At 41.7% G+C, this 18,771-nt stretch overlaps 1 protein-coding gene and 1 pseudogene across 1 annotated transcript in view; both read left to right on the top strand.

Annotated features, from left to right (window-relative positions):
- PKD1L3 (polycystin 1 like 3, transient receptor potential channel interacting) overlaps nt 1-18,771 on the top strand; it is a 69,620-nt gene that overhangs the window by 20,711 nt on the left and 30,138 nt on the right. Inside the window, 11 exon segments of the mRNA XM_061172421.1 lie at nt 2,496-2,508; nt 4,183-4,359; nt 5,685-5,812; nt 5,909-6,039; nt 6,899-7,026; nt 7,366-7,597; nt 8,541-8,733; nt 10,035-10,206; nt 12,105-12,335; nt 14,346-14,447; nt 14,731-14,909. Coding sequence (XP_061028404.1) covers nt 2,496-2,508; nt 4,183-4,359; nt 5,685-5,812; nt 5,909-6,039; nt 6,899-7,026; nt 7,366-7,597; nt 8,541-8,733; nt 10,035-10,206; nt 12,105-12,335; nt 14,346-14,447; nt 14,731-14,909 — 1,686 coding nt within the window.
- On the top strand, nt 9,080-9,250 carry LOC133079214 (U2 spliceosomal RNA; annotated as a pseudogene).

Below are 18,771 nucleotides of genomic sequence, written 5' to 3'. Positions count from 1 at the left end.
TATATCATGCCACTCCCTTCTGGCTTGTAGAGTTTCTGCTGAGAAATCAGCTGTTAACCTTATGGGAGTTCCCTTGTATGTTATTTGTTGTTTTTCCCTTGCTGCTTTCAATAATTTCTCTTTGTCTTTAATTTTTGCCACTTTGATTACTATGTGTCTTGGCGTGCTTCTCCTTGGGTTTATCCTGTATGGGACTCTCTGCGCTTCCTGGACTTGGGTGGCTATTTCCTTTCCCATGTTAGGGAAGTTTTCGACTATAATCTCTTCAAATATTTTCTCTGGTCCTTTCTCTCTCTCTTCTCCTTCTGGGACCCCTATAATGCGAATGTTGTTGCGTTTAATGTTGTCCCAGAGGTCTCTTAGGCTGTCTTCATTTCTTTTCATTCTTTTTTCTTTATTCTGTTCCGCAGCAGTGAATTCCACCATTCTGTCTTCCAGGTCACTTATCCGTTCTTCTGCCTCAGTTATTCTACTATTGATTCCTTCTAGTGTAGTTTTCATTTCAGTTATTGTATTGGTCATCTTTGTTTGTTTGTTCTTTAATTCTTCTAGGTCTTTGTTAATCATTTCTTGCATCTTCTCAATCTTTGCCTCCATTCTTATTCCAAGGTCCTGGATCATCTTCACTATCATTATTCTGAATTCTTTTTCTGGAAGGTTGCCTATCTCCACTTCATTTAGTTGTTTTTCTGGGGTTTTTTCTTGTTCCTTCATCTGGTATATAGCCCTCTGCCTTTTCATCTTGTCTATCTTTCTGTAAATGTGGTTTCTGTTCCACAGGCTGCAGGGCTGTAGTTTTTATTGCTTCTGCTGTCTGCCCTCTGGTGGTTGAGGCTATCTAAGAGGCTTGATGGGAGGCTCTGGAGGTGGGTAGAGCTGACTGTTGCTGTGGCAGTCAGAGCTCTGTAAAACTTTAATCCACTTGACTGTTGATGGGTGGGGCTGGGTTCCCTCCCTGTTGGTTGTTTTGCCTGAGGCAACCCAACACTGGAGCCTACCTGGGCTCTTTGGTGGGGCTAATGGCAGACTCTGGGAGGGCTCACGCCAAGGAGTACTTCCCAGAACCTCCACTGCCAGTGTCCTTGTCCCCACGGTGAAACAGAGCCAGCCCCCGCCTCTGCAGGAGACCCCCCAACACCAGCAGGTATGTTTGGTTCAGTCTCCCCCAGGGTCACTGCTCCTTCCCCTGGGTCCCAATGCACACACTATTTTGTGTGCGCCCTCCAAGAGTGGGGTCTCTGTTTCCCCCAGTCCTGTCGAAGTCCTGCAATCAATTCCCACTAGGCTTCAAAGTCTGATTCTCTATGAATTCCTCCTCCCATTGCCGGACCCCCAGGTTGGGAAGCCTGACGTGGGGCTCAGAACGTTCACTCCAGTGGGTGGACTTCTGTGGTATAAGTGCTCGCCAGTCTGTGAGTCACCCACCCAGCAGTTATGAGATTTGATTTTACTCTGATTGCGCCCCTCCTACCGTCTCACTGTGGCTTCTCCTCTGTCCTTGGACGTGGGGTATCCTCCTTGGTGAAGTCCAGTGTCTTCCTGTTGATGATTGTCCAGCAGCCAGTTGTGATTCTGGTGCTCTCGCAAGAGGGAGTGAGAGCACGTCCTTCTACTCCGCCATCTTGGTTAATCCTCTCTAGCTTTCTTTTGATTTCCATTTGCATGGAATATCTTTTTCCATCCCCTCACTTTCAGTCTGTATGTGTCCCTAGGTCTGAAGTGGGTCTCTTGTAGACAGCATATGTAGGGGTCTTGTTTTTGTATCCATTCAGCCAGTCTATGTCTTTTGGTTCGAACATTTAATCCATTTATATTTAAGGTAATTATCGATATGTATGTTCCTATGACCATTTTCTTAATTGTTTTGGGTTTGTTTTTGTAGGTCTTTTCCTTCTCTTGTGTTTCCTGCCTAGAGAAGTTCCGTTAGCATTTCTTGTATAGCTGGTTTGGTGGTGCTGAATTCTCTTAACTTTTGCTTATCTGTAAAGGTTTTAATTTCTCCATCAAATCTGAATGAGATCCTTGCTGGGTAGAGTAATCTTGGTTGTAGGTTTTTCCCTTTCATCACTTTAAATATGTCCTGGCAGGCCGATTTTTAACCACTGCGCCACCAGGGAAGTCCCAGGATTAGTGAGAATTTTAATTTCCATTTTTCCATTTCCTATATTTTCAGATATTTTGCTATAGCATATAGGTGCAATCTGGGTTCATTTATTTGGACTTTTTAATTACAGAAATAATACATGCTTCTTATTCAAAAATCAGAACAAAAGCATATAAAGTAAAAACAGAAGCCCTCACCATCTTGGTCCTTCTTGCCAATCCCATTCTCTAGATGAAATCACTGTTATTAATTTATTCTTAATTTGCTATGCATAACCCTCCAGACTTTTTTCCATACACACACAAGTTTGTTGTTTGGTGTTAACAAAAATCAGGTTAAATTACACAAATTTTTCTGCTCCTTGATTTTTTTACTTAATACTGTGTCATAGATATCTTTTCATGGTAGTACACAGACATGAACTCACTATTCTTAGTGTTCATTTGAATATTTTTCATTTGTTTACTCTTGCAGACATCATCCATGAACATCCATGTACCTACATCTTTGAGTACTTGTACAAATATTCCTGTGGGAAAGAGAGGTAGAAATAGAATTGATGGGCTCTTAAATTTTTAAACAATGGAAAAATTACCCTCCTAAAAGGCATTATTTTAAATTCCCACCAACCACTTCCTCACCCTCTCACTTTTGCCAATTTCAAAAGCAAGAAAAGAAAAGAAAGAAAAGCATTTTATTGGTCATTAAAGAGGTCAAACATCATTTTATATAATTATTGACAATTTTTTTTTGTCTTCTGAATTGCTTGTATATATCCATCATTCGTTTTTCCCCCTTGGGTTTTTTGGTCATTTTCTTATTTGTTTGTAAGACAGCTTTATTTATTATTGATGTTAACTTTTTGTTATGTATGTTGCTAATACTTTATGCCCCTGTCTTTTTAACTTTGTTTTTTGTATCTTTTATTTTGCAGAGGTTTTTAACACATGTAACTTTGAAAATAACATTTGAAAACAAAAATAGTTGTAACTGCAGTGGATATTCACTAAATATCTGTCAACTGGCTTCACCTTCTATTTCAACTTGTTTTACTTGTGAACAACCCACAGAAAGGAGAGTTGGTGTTTTCTGTTTCATGTAGAACTTCTCCTTGATCTTTCTTTTTAGTCTATCTTGAATACTTTTGGGACCCTAAATATAAAAGGATAGTCTACTCAGTATTTCAGTCAGCATTGCTCTTTTCCTCAGCACTCCTTTTTTTTTTTTTTTTAGCTTAGTTATGTTAATTAGATTTTTGATCTGCTTATCACTCAAAAAGGGTCATTGTCAGTTCCTTAGAATAACCTGAACCACGCATCCTCCCCATAAGTAATGTGTAACAATATATGTTCCTTCCCTGCCAAGTTGTAATATTGCTTCTTATAAAAATGCATAAGACCTACTAGAGAATGGAGTTGAGGATATGGGGAGGGGGAAGGGTAAGATGGGACAAAGTGAGAGAGTGGCATGGACATATATACACTACCAAATGTAAAATAGATAGCTAGTGGGAAGCAGCCACATAGCACAGGGAGATCAGCTCTGTGCTTTGTGACCACCTAGAGGGGTGGGATAGGGAGGGTGGGAGGGAGGGAGATGCAAGAGGGAAGAGATATGAGGATATATGCATATGTATAACTGATTCACTTTGTTATAAAGCAGAAACTAACACACCATTGTAAAGCAATTATACTCCAATAAAGATGTTTAAAAAAAATGCATAAAGAATAGATACATGTATATGTATAACTGAATCACTTTGTTGTACACCTGAAACTAACAGGACATTGTTAATCAACTATACCCCACTATAAAATTAAAAGTTTTAAAAGATGCATTCAAAATGTGTTAAGAACACAGAACTCCTTATGAGAAGAACACAAATTTAAAGCAGCCTTAAGCAGGAAATTCCCTGGCAGTCCAGTGGTTAAGACTCCACGCTTCCAATGCAGGGAGCTCGGGTTCGATCCCTGGCCGGGGAACTAAGATACCACATGCCTCTCGGCCAAAAAAAAAAAAAAAAAAAAAAAGCAGTTGTAAGCAGTTCAGGGATGTGTGTTTGCTCTCTAAAATTCCAGGTGGGTGTCATCGATGCACTTATTGACCTGAATGAGCAGCTACTGCAGAGCCCATTTCCGAACAGCAGCAACCTGAGCTCCAGAATGCCTGTGACTGTCTGCCTCTTTCACTCCCTCAACAACATAATGAAAACTAGTGAAGCAAGTCGGCAAAGACCCAAGGACGACACTGAGCAGGTAGGTACAGTATGTGCTGGTGGCCAACTCCATTCGGAGACGTTTTCCTCTTGACAGATCAGGTATCACACAGCCTCTCCCTAGACCTCTAGAGAACCCAGCAAAGTAGGCACCACTGAGGAGACCCCTCTGTCAAGCCTGCTTCAGGCTCTTCCTCTCAACCCCACTCCAGGCTCTTCCTCTCAACCCCATCCGTGAGCTGAGACCACCTGTTGCTGAAATCCAGTAAAAAGAATTCAGTAACGTGGTAGGTACATAATAAATACTCCACTAAATGAATTATATTTACTATTCACATAGAAAGATGTTCAACATCACTAGTCACTAGGCAAGTGCAAATCAAACTACCATGAGATCCCACTTCACATTCAAAAAGACAGACAATTACAAGTGTTGGCAGGGAGACAGAGAAACTGGAACACTCGTATGTTGTTGGATTGTAAAATGATGATACAGCCACTTTGGAAAAGAGTTTGACAGTTTTGCAAAATGTTAAAAATAGAATTATCATGAGGCCTAGCCATTCCACTCCTTGGTATATACCCACATATGTCCACACAAAGACTTGTACACTTATGTTCATAGCAACGTTATTCAAACAGTCAGATAGCCAAAAAGTAGAAACAATGCAGGTGTCCATGATCGGATGAATGAATAAGTAAAGTGTAGTATGTCCTTACAATGGAATATTATTTGGCAACAAAAAAGGAATGAACTACTATGCAAGCTACAACATGGATGAACCTTGAAAACACTGTGCTAAGTGAAAGAAGCCAAACGTAAAAGACCATATATTATGATTCCGTTTATATGAAATGTCCAGAAGAGGCAGATCTATTGACACAAAATGTAGATTAGTAGTTGCCTAGGGCTGGGGACAGGAGAATGGATAGTGACTGCTACTGGTTTCTGGGTTTATTTTAGGGAAGATGAAAATGTTCTAAAATTAGATTGTGGTGATAGTAGCACAACCCTGTGAATACACTAAAAATCATTGAATTGTATACTCTAAACCTGTGAATTGTATGTGTGAATTTCATTGCCAAAAAAGCTGTTTTTAAAAAATCATTCGTCGTAAGCAGGTCTAGGGCAGCTTATATCATGGGGCAAAGAAATATTTCCCTGGGTGGCCGTCTTAGTTGATACAAAGGATGAGGAGTCTTTAGCCAGACTGCAAGTACTTTCCATGGATCCTTCCAATGAATGTCACCTTTCATTACATCACTGTCAAGATCCTTGTCCCCTTTTCTGCCCTCTCAAACCATTATTTCACTAACAATACCCTGAGGTTACACAAGTCACCTGGTATTTCCCTCTAAATGCAGGTAGAAAATACACTGAAAATGTCCTTGCTGAGCCTCAGGAGGATCCAGGAAGCATTTCTACAGCAGAATTGGTATTCTGAGTCTGCAGTGACTCTGACCTCTTTCGCAGCTACCCTGTTGCTGAGCAGGTAACAGGAGGAAGGAACGGGGAGAGTTTTGTTTTAGGTTTTTGATCTTTAGAGAACACACAGAAATTGATTTTCATTTAACTTCTTTTTCATTAGGCAAAACATATCAACTTTGCCTCTGAGCTCTTACACCTTCAGTTCCCCAGCACCTCTGAGGTTAGGCTTTCCATCAGCATCAGTCTTGGAGCAGCTCTTGAATAAACACCCAGGAGTTAACATCCAAGTGAGTGTGAAATTGATTCTGATCAGAATGAACATGGGATTTGATGGCTGTAGGCATTTGGGTGAAAATGTAAGCTGACCAGACCCAATGAGAGAAGGGTGTGTGCGTTAAGTTCTGTTTCGCACTGGCGGGAATGGAGGCCTCTTAAAAATGACCCACTATAGAGGTTGGGAGTATTAACAGACTTCTAGATATAACTAAGCTTCTGGGTTATGATTTGAATTGGTCTCAATTCTTCACTATTTATACAAAGCTGGAAATCTCTGAATAATCATCAACTCAATATACCAACCTGGTTACATCAGTATATTTAATTTCTTTCAGCAACTACCTAACAAATAGAAGTAAGATTGTTGCCTTATCCTGGAGAACAGAATTCTTACTTCCTAGTAAAATGAATCCTCCAGGTATAAAGATAAAAAATAATAATTATGAGGGTCATAAGTAAATGACTCATCTTTCTTTTTTATTTTTAATTAATTAATTAATTATTTATTTATTTTTGGCTGCATTGGGTATCAATTTTTTTTTAATTTTTTTTATATTTCATCTTTCATTAACTAATTCTTCTTTGTATGATGTTATAATGAGAAATATTATTTCACTTTAAATATTAGTGGAGAATTTGCTGGCAGTCCAATGATTAGGACTCCGTGGTTCCACTGCAGGGGGCACGAGTTTGATCCCTGGTCTTAGAACTAAGATCCCACATGCCTCACAGTGTGGCCAAACAAATATGTGTACGTATTAGCAAGGGGAAATCCCAACATTTACTGTATGATATCTGATACCTTATTACCTATCAGGGTGTTATTTATAAATATTTCGGCAATTGATGAAACTAGAGTGTTCTTGTCTCTAAGTAACAGGACTAGCTTTCAATCCCTTCAGAGATTTTGATGACAAGAAGTTTGTTGGAAGCATCGGAAGTGTGTTACTAAGCTCTAATCATAAATTGCTCCAAGTCCATGATTTAATGGAAGATATCAATGTATGACTTGATTATTAGGGAATAAAATAGAAGGGCATAGGAATTCCTGGAGAATAGGATGGAAGTCTGCAACAACTTGAAATCATTTTAGATTTATGGGCGTGCCATTGTTTTGTTACTCATGTCATTACTTAGGAACTTCTACAAAGAGATCTACCTTACCCTTAGGAGAACGTCTTAGTTCTGAGACTATATACTCTCCCTTAACGCCTGGCACTGCTAACATTCACAGAGGAAGACCTAGCAAGTTGCATTCCATTATCACTAAAAGGAGGCTGAAAGGCATCAATGGATGGACCATCTTAAACTTGAAGATTGATGAACTGTCTCTTATTCTAGATCGTGCTATGGAGAAACGCGAGCACGGGCACCCATCCCACCAACCTCAACGTGAGTGCAGACTATTTTACTATCACAGTGAATGTCACTTCCCTGGAGAAATCCCTCATAGTGTGTGTGGAGCCTGAAAGACCCCTTTCAATGACGCTCTACCTGGGATTCCAGCACCAGCCTAACCACACACACTTCCACCCGAACGTCTCCCTGCCAAAGGAGAGGGTGTCACAGAAAGGTAAACCCCAGCAAGATGTCAGAAACTTACTTTAAAATGCATGCTTTTCTTTTTTTTTTTAACTTTTTATTTTGAGATAATCGTGCAATTGTAAATTCACATGCAATTGTAAAAAGCAAAACACAGAGCTCTCACATAGCTTCCACCCAGTTTCCCCTAATCTTGCATCTGTAGTACAGTGTCACAACCCGGAAGTGAAACTGACACAATGCACTGATCTTATTCGGATTTCTCCAGTTTTACAAGCACTCTTGTAATCACTTTTTAAGTGATTCTTCCTGTTTAGCAAAGCTACTGAGACAGCAGCTGTCACTGCTGGGCTGCCAGCTACGAATTCTGTCTGCATTACCGGCAGGCTCTTTCCTGATTCAGAACATGCACTCTGTCCTACCTACTGATCTTGGCAATAATGTCATGTCATTTGGAGCTGGAAGGGATCTTAGAGGTGCTTTGGTCCAGATTTTGTGTTTGAGAGATGAGAAAACTACATCGACTGGGTGACTTGCCTCAGCCCTCAGCAGCAACCTGACAGAGCCGGGCCTGAAAGCAGGCCTCTGACACGCAGACCTGGAACCACTCTGTGCCTGCCTCTGCATCACTCTTGGGTTTCTTTTGTTACCTAGGTCTTCTAGCTACTCATTTTGATGTGTGATTATTTCGTTTTTCTATAACTCATAATACATTCTAATTCATTAGCCCTAAGTCTTCATTTATCAAAAGCATATGATTTTTTTTTTTTTTTTTTTTTTTACTGGAACAGGAGTCATCCAAAGCCCCAGACTATATCACCGGTCGTTTTCTTTAAAACCATTTGTGATTCTAGGCTTATCATTTCCCCATTTGTAAAATAAAATAATGATAATAATAGACCCTTCTGAAGAAAGGTTCTAATGGTATTTTTATCCCCTTTGAAAGGCAGCTAAGTTCTCTTGTTTGTTCTCAGATGCGCAGTATACATGGGTGCTGACTCCAGAGAGCCTGCAGTATGGGGTTGGCACCTACTACATAAAACCCCTGTTGAATAGAAGCAAGGAGGGTGCCCAGCAGACGCCCGCCCTGTTCTCCGTGGTCACTGCCGTCACCCAGTGTTATTTCTGGGACAGCGGCAACAGCACGTGGGGGAGCAGCGATGCCAGGTCAGAAGCTGCCCACTCCTGCCTCTCTCCCACCTCAGCTGGCAGTAAACTCAGTGCTCTGTCGTCTCATTTGGGGTGGCCCAGAAAGAAAAAGCATTGGAAGGGAAATAAATCAGCCTGGTTAAAAGGAGGAGGCGTGTTGTGTGGTGGGCTGAGAGAACGTGTCTCTTTGGAGCAGCCTTGTGCTTTAGATTTGTCATTTTTTCCCCAAACATTAGTCCAGGGTGAATCTGACAATCTACATAAAGTAAGACAAGTGGTATATGGAAGCTGATCAATTCTACAAGTACTAAATACGCGGAGGGTAAAATGAGGCCGACTTTCTGCTACATAAAAGAGAACTTTTACTGCTTCTCGGCCTTTTGGCTAAGATCAAGTGTAGTATCTATTTATATCAATTTAATATCTGATACATCCTCTATTCAAGGACAATATAGCAACTGGATTTTTGGAGCAGGGAGTTGGAATAGGAGCTTGCTCCGTTCACTCCAAAAAAAAAAAAACTTTTGTACTTAAAAATAAGCTAATAGATTACTGTATATTCTAAGCCAGGTGGGGACAGACTGTCACTCCTGCAATTACTGCCTCGTTCCGGGTGTCTGTCCACTTTAAAAGGGCACTATACATTTTCACACTAGTGATCCTGTGAGATGCTGTCTGGTTTCATGTGCACAAAGAATGTGCTGTAAGCGTCTGGAAATCCTGAGGCAGCTCTTCCTAAAAGATCTGATAGGGCTTCCCTGGTGGCTCAGTGGTTAAGAATCCGCCTGCCAATGCAGGGGACATGGGTTTGATCCCTGGCCGGGGAAGATCCCACATGCCACGGAGCAGCTAAGCCTGTGCACCACAACTACTGAGCCTGCACGCCTAGAGCCCATGCTCCGCAACAAGAGAAGCCACTGCAGTGAGAAGCCAGCGCACCACAACGAAGAGTAACCCCTGCTCGCCGCAACTAGAGAAAGCCCATGCGCAGCAATGAAGACCAAACACAGCCAAAAATAAAAACAAATAAATTTATTAAAAAAAAAATAGAGAGTGTTATCCAGATTGAGAACAGAAGGAAAGAGGATTCCCTGGAAGGCTTCCGCACCATTCATGCAACCCCTCAGACTGGGAGCTTGTTAAAATGCAAAGTCTGTTGCAGTAAATTGGGGCGGGCCTGAGAGTCTGCCTTCTGACAAGCGTCCAGTGCTGCTCGGCAGGGAAACCCCACGGAGTAGCGAGGTGGGGGAGATTTTCTTCTTTCCCAGCAGTGGCCACTGACTGCAAAAGGCGTCAGGACATTTCCTGCCTCCTTGAAGCCTTTGTTATTCGGACTCCATGAAAGTATCAGAGCTCAGAGTGCACGATGAGAATTCCTCCAACGGCCAAAAGTGGAATGGGCAACCAGAACTTAACCTTGTTCTGTGGAAAGAAGTCAGTCATCCTGACAGCATTTTAGACTTTTCATCTACAAAAGCAGGTGTGGAATTGGTACCTTCCATTCATTTGCTTAGTGACATTTTAAAAGATACTTTTTATAAAGAAATGTTACAATATATGAAAAGTTATAGGGAATAATATGATTAAAAAATTAAAGACACCACTCAGCTTTATCACAAAGTTTGTATTTTGCTGTATTTAGTTCAGGTATTTTAAAATTTTAAAAAAACAGTGGGATAATGGAAGACCTGGGTCTATCCCTCTCCAACCTCATTTCCTCGCTCTTACCAAAGGGTCACCCCTGTCCAGAATTTGGTATATGTGTTCATTCTGTTGTTTTTTTTTTTTTAAAGGATCAATCTTTTTTTTTTTTTTTTAAATGTATTTATTTATTTGGCTGCATTGGGTCTTCGTTGCTGCACGCGGGCTTTTTCTAGTTGTGGCAAGCGGGGGCTAATCTTCATTGCGGTGCACAGGCCTCTCATTGCGGTAGGTTCTCGCTGCATAACACTGGTTCTAGGCATGCAGGCTTCAGTAGTTGTGGCACGCAGGCTCAGTAGTTGTGGCTTGTAGGCTCTAGAGCGCAGGCTCAGTAGTTGTGGCGTACGGGTGCAGTAGTGTGGCTCGCAGGATCTAGAGTACAGGCTTAGTAGTTGTGGCGCACGGGCTTAGTTGCTCCACGGCATGTGGGATCTTCCCGGACCAGGGCTCGAACCCACGTCCCCTGCATTGGCAGGCGGATTCTTAACCACTGCGCCACCAGGGAAGTCCTATGTGTTCATTCTTTCAGCAGATATTTATTGAGCATCTAATACATTCCAGACCCACGTATAGGAACTAGTGATGGACAAGAGTGTCCTCACGAGCTTACTTTCCAGTGAGGGAGGCTGACAAACTGGATTCATGAATGGTGGTTTGCGCACTTTTGGTCTTTGTGCAAATGGTACCATGCTATTATATCCTTTTTTTTCTTTTTAAGTTTATTTATTTTTTGGCTGTGCCTCACGGCATGCAGGATCTTGGTTCCCTGACCAGGGATTGAACCCGTGCCCCCTGCAGTGGAAGCACGGAGTTCTAACCACTGGACCACTGGGCAAGTCCCTATTATATCCTTTTTTAACTTGCTTTGTTCGTTCAGCATTTATCCACATTGATGAATCCAGCTTCAATTCATTCATTTTTAACTGCTGTATAGCAGTCCATCAGTTGTGGGTTTTTAAAATTATTTTATTTATTTTATGTTTGGCTGCGTTGGGTCTTCGTTGCTGCTCGCGGGCTTTCTCTAGTTGCGGCGAGCGGGGGTTACTCTTCGTTGCGGTGCGAGGGCTTCTCATTGCGGTGGCTTCTCTTGTTGCAGAGCACGGGCTCTAGGCACCTGGGCTTCAGTAGTTGTGGCGTACGGGCGCAGTAGTTGTGGCTCGCGGGCTCTAGAGCACAGGCTCAGTAGTTGTGGCGTATGGGCTTAGTTGCTCCGTGGCATGTGGGATCTTCCCTGACCAGGGATCTAACCCGTGTCCCCTGCATTGGCAGGTGGATTCTTAACCACTGTGCCACCAGGGAAGTCCAGCAGTCCAGTTAGTTTGCCTCTACTTACTTATTTGTTTGTTTGTATGTTCTGCTGTTACTGGACACACAGGTTGTTTTGATTTCTCCTAGTTGTAAACAGTGTTGACAGAGACATCCTTTTTCACATTTCCTTGTGCACATGTGCAAAATTCCCCCAGGATATACATTCAGAACTGGAATCACAGGATTCAAGGAGTTTTGCTTCTTCCGTTTTACTAGATGTTGCCAAGCTGCTGTGCCCATCAGTTGTCCCGGTTTACGCTAGCACCAGCAGGGAATAAGCGATCGGACCTTGTTTCCCAAATCTAAATGCCTACGTTTGTTTTACATGTGTCCCTTTCTTAGCACACCAATTAGAATCAATGTCTTGACTGTTACTCCAGGTTGGGCCACAGAGCACACTTTTGAGGACACAGTGTCTGTGTAACCACCTGACCTACTTGGGCGGCGATTTCTTCATTGTGCCTCGGACAGTGAATGTGGAAGACACAGTTGAGCTGTTCCTTCGCGTGACCAGCAACACCATCGGGGTGTCCCTGCTGGCCAGCCTTATTGGAGTCTATATGCTCATATTTGTGTGGGCTTGGAGAAAGGACCAAGCATATATGCAGATGGTGATGAGACTTTGATTCCAAAAGCTTTGCCACAATGTCTTAAATATGTGGAACGAGATGAAAAAACGAACAAAAACCCTTCATCAAAAGAGGCAGGTAGGGACTTCCCTGGTGGCGCAGTGGTTAAGAACCCACCTGCCAATGCAGGGGACACGGGTTTGATCCCTGGTCCGGGAAGATCCCACATGCCACAGAGCAACAAAGCCCATGCACCACAGCTACTGAGCCTGCGCTCTAGAGCCCGTGAGCCACAACTACTGAAGCCCGTGTGCCACAACTACTGAAGCCCGTGTGCCTAGAGCCTGTGCTCCACAACAAGAGAAGCCACCGCAATGAGAAGCCCGCACACCGCAACGAAGAGTAGCCCCCGCTCACCACAACTAGAGAAAAGCCCGCGAGCAGCAACGAAGACCCAATGCAGCAAAAAATAAATTAATTAAATTAAATTAATTAAAAAAAAAAAAAGAGGCAGGTAGCATGTTACTCGGTAGTGTAAGAATTCAAGTGGGGCTTCTCTTAAATTTCTCTTCATATCTTCTGGCTCAAGGCCCAGGGACTTAACTCTTTTTTTTTTAAACAATGATCAGACATTGATTCTTTTTTTTTTTTAATTAATTAATTTATTTATTTTTGGCTGTGTTGGGTCTTCGTTTCTGTGCGAGGGCTTTCTCTAGTTGTGGCAAGCGGGGCCACTCTTCATCGCGGTGCGTGAGCCTCTCACTATCGCGGCCTCTCTTGTTGCGGAGCACAGGCTCCAGACGCACAGGCTCAGTAGTTGTGGCTCACGGGCCTAGTTGCTCCGCGGCATGTGGGATCTTCCCAGACCAGGGCTCGAACCCGTGTCCCCTGCATTAGCAGGCAGATTCTCAACCACTGCGCCACCAGGGAAGCCCCAAACTCTTTATCTCCATTTTTTTTTTTTAGCCATGGTTGAACCCTCATATGATTCATTTAGGCCCGGAATAAGCCAAAAGAAAACACCCAGAGAACTTAACTATAATCAAATGCAAGTTTATCTCACTTAATACATTGGATATGAAAATTATGTGTAAGTCAAGTTATAATTTAATGTAACGGCAATATATAGGAAACCTGTAAGTAATCTTTATTTAATTTTTTATTTATTTATTTATTTATTTATTTTTGGCTGCATTGAATGTAACAGCAATATATAGGACACCTGTAAGTAATCTTTATTTAATTTTTTAAAATTTATTTATTTATTTATTTTTCAGTAGTCGTGGCACGCGGGCTCAGTAGTTGTGGCTCGCGGGCTCTAGAGTGCAGGCTCAGTAGTCGTGGCAAACGGGCTTAGTTGCTCCGCAGCACGTGGGATCTTCCTGGATCACGGCTCGAACCCATGTCCCCTGCATTGGCAGGCAGATTCTTAGCCACTGCACCACCAGGGACACCCAGAATCTTTATTTTGAAACAAAAAAAAATCCTTTGATGACAGCTTCTTTCTAATTTCTGTTCTATATCTTTCTTATTCTTATATTTTCATACATGTGGAAATTCTAGAATACACAAAGTGTCCATTTCTTTAGGGCTCTTGGTCTAGAATTACCATTTTTAGTAAATAAAAATACAAGACAGTTAAATTTGAATTTCAAATAAATAGTGAATGCATTTTTAGTATAAGTATGACCCCAAATTATTCATCATTTGTCTGAAATTCACAGTTACCTGCGTGTCCTGTATGTTATCTGATAACCCTTTCTGGGTGGGTGGGTGCGAGGTGGAGAGATTTAGAGGTCCAAGACCCGATCAGTTGATTCCATAAATATTTCATTTTAGAGTCATAAACCCTGGACTGTCAGCCCTTATTCCCCCCTTCTGTCACTTAACTTAGGTCTATTTATCTGTACATCTTCTCCCCACACCTCACCCTTTCTTTCCACAGAGCTGCCAAAGCTGCCGCAGTGCATCCTCCTGTTTCTAGCTGGAGGATGCAGGGGTCTATACTAAGTGAAGATCTGCTAGTTTTCTTGGTTCTGCTTTTTCCTGCAGGTGAGGGTCACTGTCCTGGCTGATAATGACCCCAGCTCTCAATTCCACTACCTCATTGAGGTCTCCACGGGCTGTCGAAGAAGGGCTGCTACAACAGCTAACGTTAGTGAAATAAATGTCCCTCATTTGTTGCTTGGTGTCTTCTGCCATGTGAGGTACAGTCTGACTTGGTAATATCCCTGCGTCCAATTGTCCTTTACAGGGATCCCAGACAGTGATCTTTCCCGGTTCTAAACTGTACACCTGAAGAGCTCTTTATGCTTGTCTCAGATCCCAAGACTTCATTTAATTGCAGTTTTCTCTGTCCTCATCTTTCTCCTTAGAGATAAACCAAAAGAATCACGTTATAACTTCCTATACTGTATCTTTCGTTGTCACGTTTTAGGTGGTTATCACCCTTTATGGATCAGAGGGGCAGAGCGAGCCCCATCATCTTTGTGACTCCCAGAAAGCAGTCTTTGAACGAGGGGGACTGGATGTCTTCCTCCTGGGCACTCCGTCTTCTCTGCGGGAATTACACAGCCTGCAGCTCTGGCATGACAGCTCTGGCGTCAGCCCTTCTTTGTAAGTACCCGTATCGGGCTGGCGTGTTGCTTCTTCTCTGTGAATCTTTAACATTCTGGGGAAAGACCTGCATGGCTTTACGATAAATAACTATAATGCTTTGGGCCAAATAGTAACAAATGACTGTTAGATTTTAGTTTCAGAGCTGTCTACAAAGAAGAAACCCTGGAAGGAAATATAGAAAATTAACAATATGATTTTTTACGGGTGGTAGAATGATAGATTTTTTTTCCCATTAAATGTTGTCATGATGGTGAACAGCAAATAATAACAATGAAATATTGCCCAGAAGTACCATAAATTGAAAGTATCTCTAAATATGAAAACTATCTTCAAAGTAAATTTAGTAAATGACTATATACTGAATATACTTTGGGTCAAAATGAAGAGCTTAAGGAGAGGGGAAGGAATGGAATTACGATGTGGGATGTGCCTGGAGAGTTAGAGAGAGAAACAGTCAGGGATAAGTGCGTGCACCTTCCCTGTGCTAGATCCAGATGATTCTGCATCTTCCTTCAGCATCACCCTAAGAATTAGGAGAGGTGGGTGGAGAAATTGTTGAATAGATGATGAAAATTAATTAAGGTTGAGGATTATTGGCTTGTTGGGATTAGAAAAAAGAAGGGAGTGAAGTCAAAGATCTCAGGCCGGTATTCAAACAAGTCAGTTGCTGAATATTGGCCACCTGAAAAGAGTATGCTGCTTGCCTAAAATCAATAGCAAGAGAAGTCCTTCCCTGCTAGGCTAGATACACCAACCACTAGGCCAGGATAGCCTGATAATTTGCTTGCTGCTTCCATTCTGTTCAGGTATCTACAAAGCAGTTTGTTGCACTATCATTCCACTGTCATTTATAAAGGTAAATAATGTATGATAAGCACTTGAAAGATACTCAGCATCATTAGTCATCAGGAAATGCAAATTAAAACCACAAGGATAGCACTAAACACCCACCAGAATGACTGAAATTAAAAAGTCTAACAAAACCAGGATTTGGTGGGGGTGGGGAGCAGTTAGAGCTCTCACACACCGCTGGTGGGATGTAAAATGGTATAGCTGTGGTGGAAGACAGTTTGGCAGTTTCTTGTAAGGTTAAACATACATTGACCATATGACCCAGAAATTCCACTCCTAGTTATTTACCCAAGGTAAATGAAAACATATGTCCATTCCGACACATATGTTCATAGCAGCTTTATGAATAATGGCCCCAAACTGGAAACAACACAAATGTCCATCCGGTGAATGAATAAACAAATGTTAGTATGTTCATTCAATGGAATACTACTCACGACAAAAAAGAGCAATCTGCTGAGACACACAGCAACATGGGTGAATCTCAGAAAACATTATGCTGAGCAAAAGAAGCCAGACACAGAAGGAGACATACTGTACGATTCCACATATATGAAATTCTAATAAAAGCAAATTAATCTATAGAGACAGAAAGCAGATCAGTGGTCACCTGAAGCCAAGGGTGAGCCTGAGGGGGGCTGACTGGAAAAGGCACAAGGGAACTTTTCAGGGTGATGATGGTGGTGCTTAGTACACAAGTGTATACATTTGTCAAAATGCATTGAATTTTGTACATTTTAAATGGGTGCCCTTTATCATTTGTAAATTATACCACAACAAAGTTGATTTTTTTTAAAGTGTGTGTATAGGAAAAAGTCTAGAGCTATAGACACTAAATTATTACCAATAGTTATTGCTTGGTAGTAGGGTTATGAATTTTTAAGTTTTTCTTCAGGGTACTTTTAGGTATTTCCAAAATTTTTTAACAGTAAATTTGTATTATTTTATAATTATTGGAAGTACATTTTTAAATTTAAGTAGCTATTTCTCGTGGGTGGTGCCATATAATTCTGTCAAGAGAGTTGCAAGCAAGTGACACATGGTTGCTTTGTCGTTCTGAGTCCCTAAGTAGCTGCAATGAGCAGAACCACACCATCAAAAACCCCTCCCACCACCAATTAACCCATGATATGCATGTAACATGAAGAAGAAATAAACCTTTGTTTTTTTTTTAAGAAAAGCTATTTCTCTTAGAGGAAACACTTAAAGGAATTCACACCTGTATAATATTTTCCACTTTTCTTACTCTTATCACTGGTTTATATCAGTTCTAATTTTATATGTGGTCTTTAATTATAATATTTTTTTAACTCATAATGACTATGCTCCTCAGGGATAGAGATGCTGTCTTATTCATATTTGTATTCTCAAAAGCTCATACAGTGCCAAAATTATACTAGGACTCAATAAATATTTGTTACAATTGATAATTACAGTCAATATTGTAACAAATATCAGTTACAATTAAATTCTCAGAGTTACCTGTTCACCTCTAGAGCTTCATATCAGCTTGTTATTAAGGCTCTTTTGAAGACTTTCTTTAGTCAACATTTGCTTTTCTTTCTTTAATTGCAAAAGTAATAGATGTTTGAATACAAAAAACTTGGAAAACACAGAAAAGCAAAAGAACTACCCACCCCCAATAAAAAACGGACGGCCAGTATTTTTTCTTAGGAAATGATAATGCTTTCTATATCTTTCTACTGGTCATACTGAATGCATTAACTAGATTTTTCTAACACACATTAGAGTCTCTGTTTCTCTTCTGTATGAAAGAATAAGAGAATAAAAGCACAAAAAAACCGTGACTAGTTTCTCACCAATCAGAAAATGAGTATTTTCTCCTTTTTTATACTTTGCTCTTAAATGAAAGCTTTAACAGTAGCTAAATTTATCTTTCTGTGAATGTGGTTTTCGGTCCACAGGCTGCAGGATTGTAGTTCTTGCTTCTGCTGTCTGCCCTCTGGTGGTTGAGGCTATCTAAGAGGCTTGTGCAAGTTTCCTGATGGGAGGGACTGGTGGTGGGTAGAGTTGGGTGTTGCTCTGGTGGGCAGAGCTCATTAAAACTTGACTTGGCTTGACTGTTGATGAGTGGGGCTGGGTTCCCTCCCTGTTGGTTGTTTGGCTTGAGACGACCCAGCACTGGAGTCTACCCGGGCTCTTTGGTGGGGCTAATGGCGGACTCTGGGAGGGCTCACACCGAGGAGTACTTCCCAGAACTTCTGCTGCCAGTGTCCTTGTCCTCACAGTGAGACACAGCCACCCCCCGCCTCTGCAGGAGACCCTCCAACAGCAGCAGGTAGGTGTGGTTCAGTCTCCTATGGAGTCACCGCTCCTTCCCCTCGGTCCCGATGCGCACACTACTTTGTGTGTGCCCTCCAAGAGTGGAGTCTCTGTTTCCCCCAGTCCTGTCGAAGTCCTGCAATCAAATCCCGCTAGCCTTCAAAGTCTGATTCTCTAGGAATTCCTCCTCCCGTTGCCAGACCCCCAGGTTGGGAAGCCTGACGTGGGGCTCAGAACCTTCACTCCAGTGGGTGGACTTCTGTGGTATAAGTGTTCTCCAGTCTGTGAGTCACCCACCCAGCAGTTATGGGACTTGATTTTATTGTGATTGCACCCCTCCTACCGTCTCATTGTGGCTTCTCCTTTGTCTTTGGATGTGGGGTATCTTTTTTGGTGAGTTCCAGTGTCTTCCTGTCGATGATGATCGTTCAGCAGTTAGTTGTGATCCCTGTGCTCTCACAAGAAGGAGTGAGCGCACGTCCTTCTACTCCACCATCTAGGAGTAGCTAAGTTTAAATCAAATGCAACTTAGTCACCTGTGATTTTATAAACTGCCTTAGTAAGAGAGTCCCAGAAATATTTTAGCTTTAAAGCAATCTGTACTCCTTGCACAGAAAATAATTTCCAACTAAAATTAAGCAAGACTTTTGACCAGAGAGATTTGAATGGTTTCATATAGACTCTTGGGGAAGTAGCATCCTTACAGTAAAGGAGGAGATTAGCT

Source organism: Eubalaena glacialis, chromosome 18 (assembly GCF_028564815.1).
Source record: "Eubalaena glacialis isolate mEubGla1 chromosome 18, mEubGla1.1.hap2.+ XY, whole genome shotgun sequence".
Taxonomy (NCBI): Eukaryota; Metazoa; Chordata; class Mammalia; order Artiodactyla; family Balaenidae; genus Eubalaena; species Eubalaena glacialis.
Note: the sequence above shows the minus strand (reverse complement) of the source record. Positions and strands in the feature narration are given on the sequence as shown.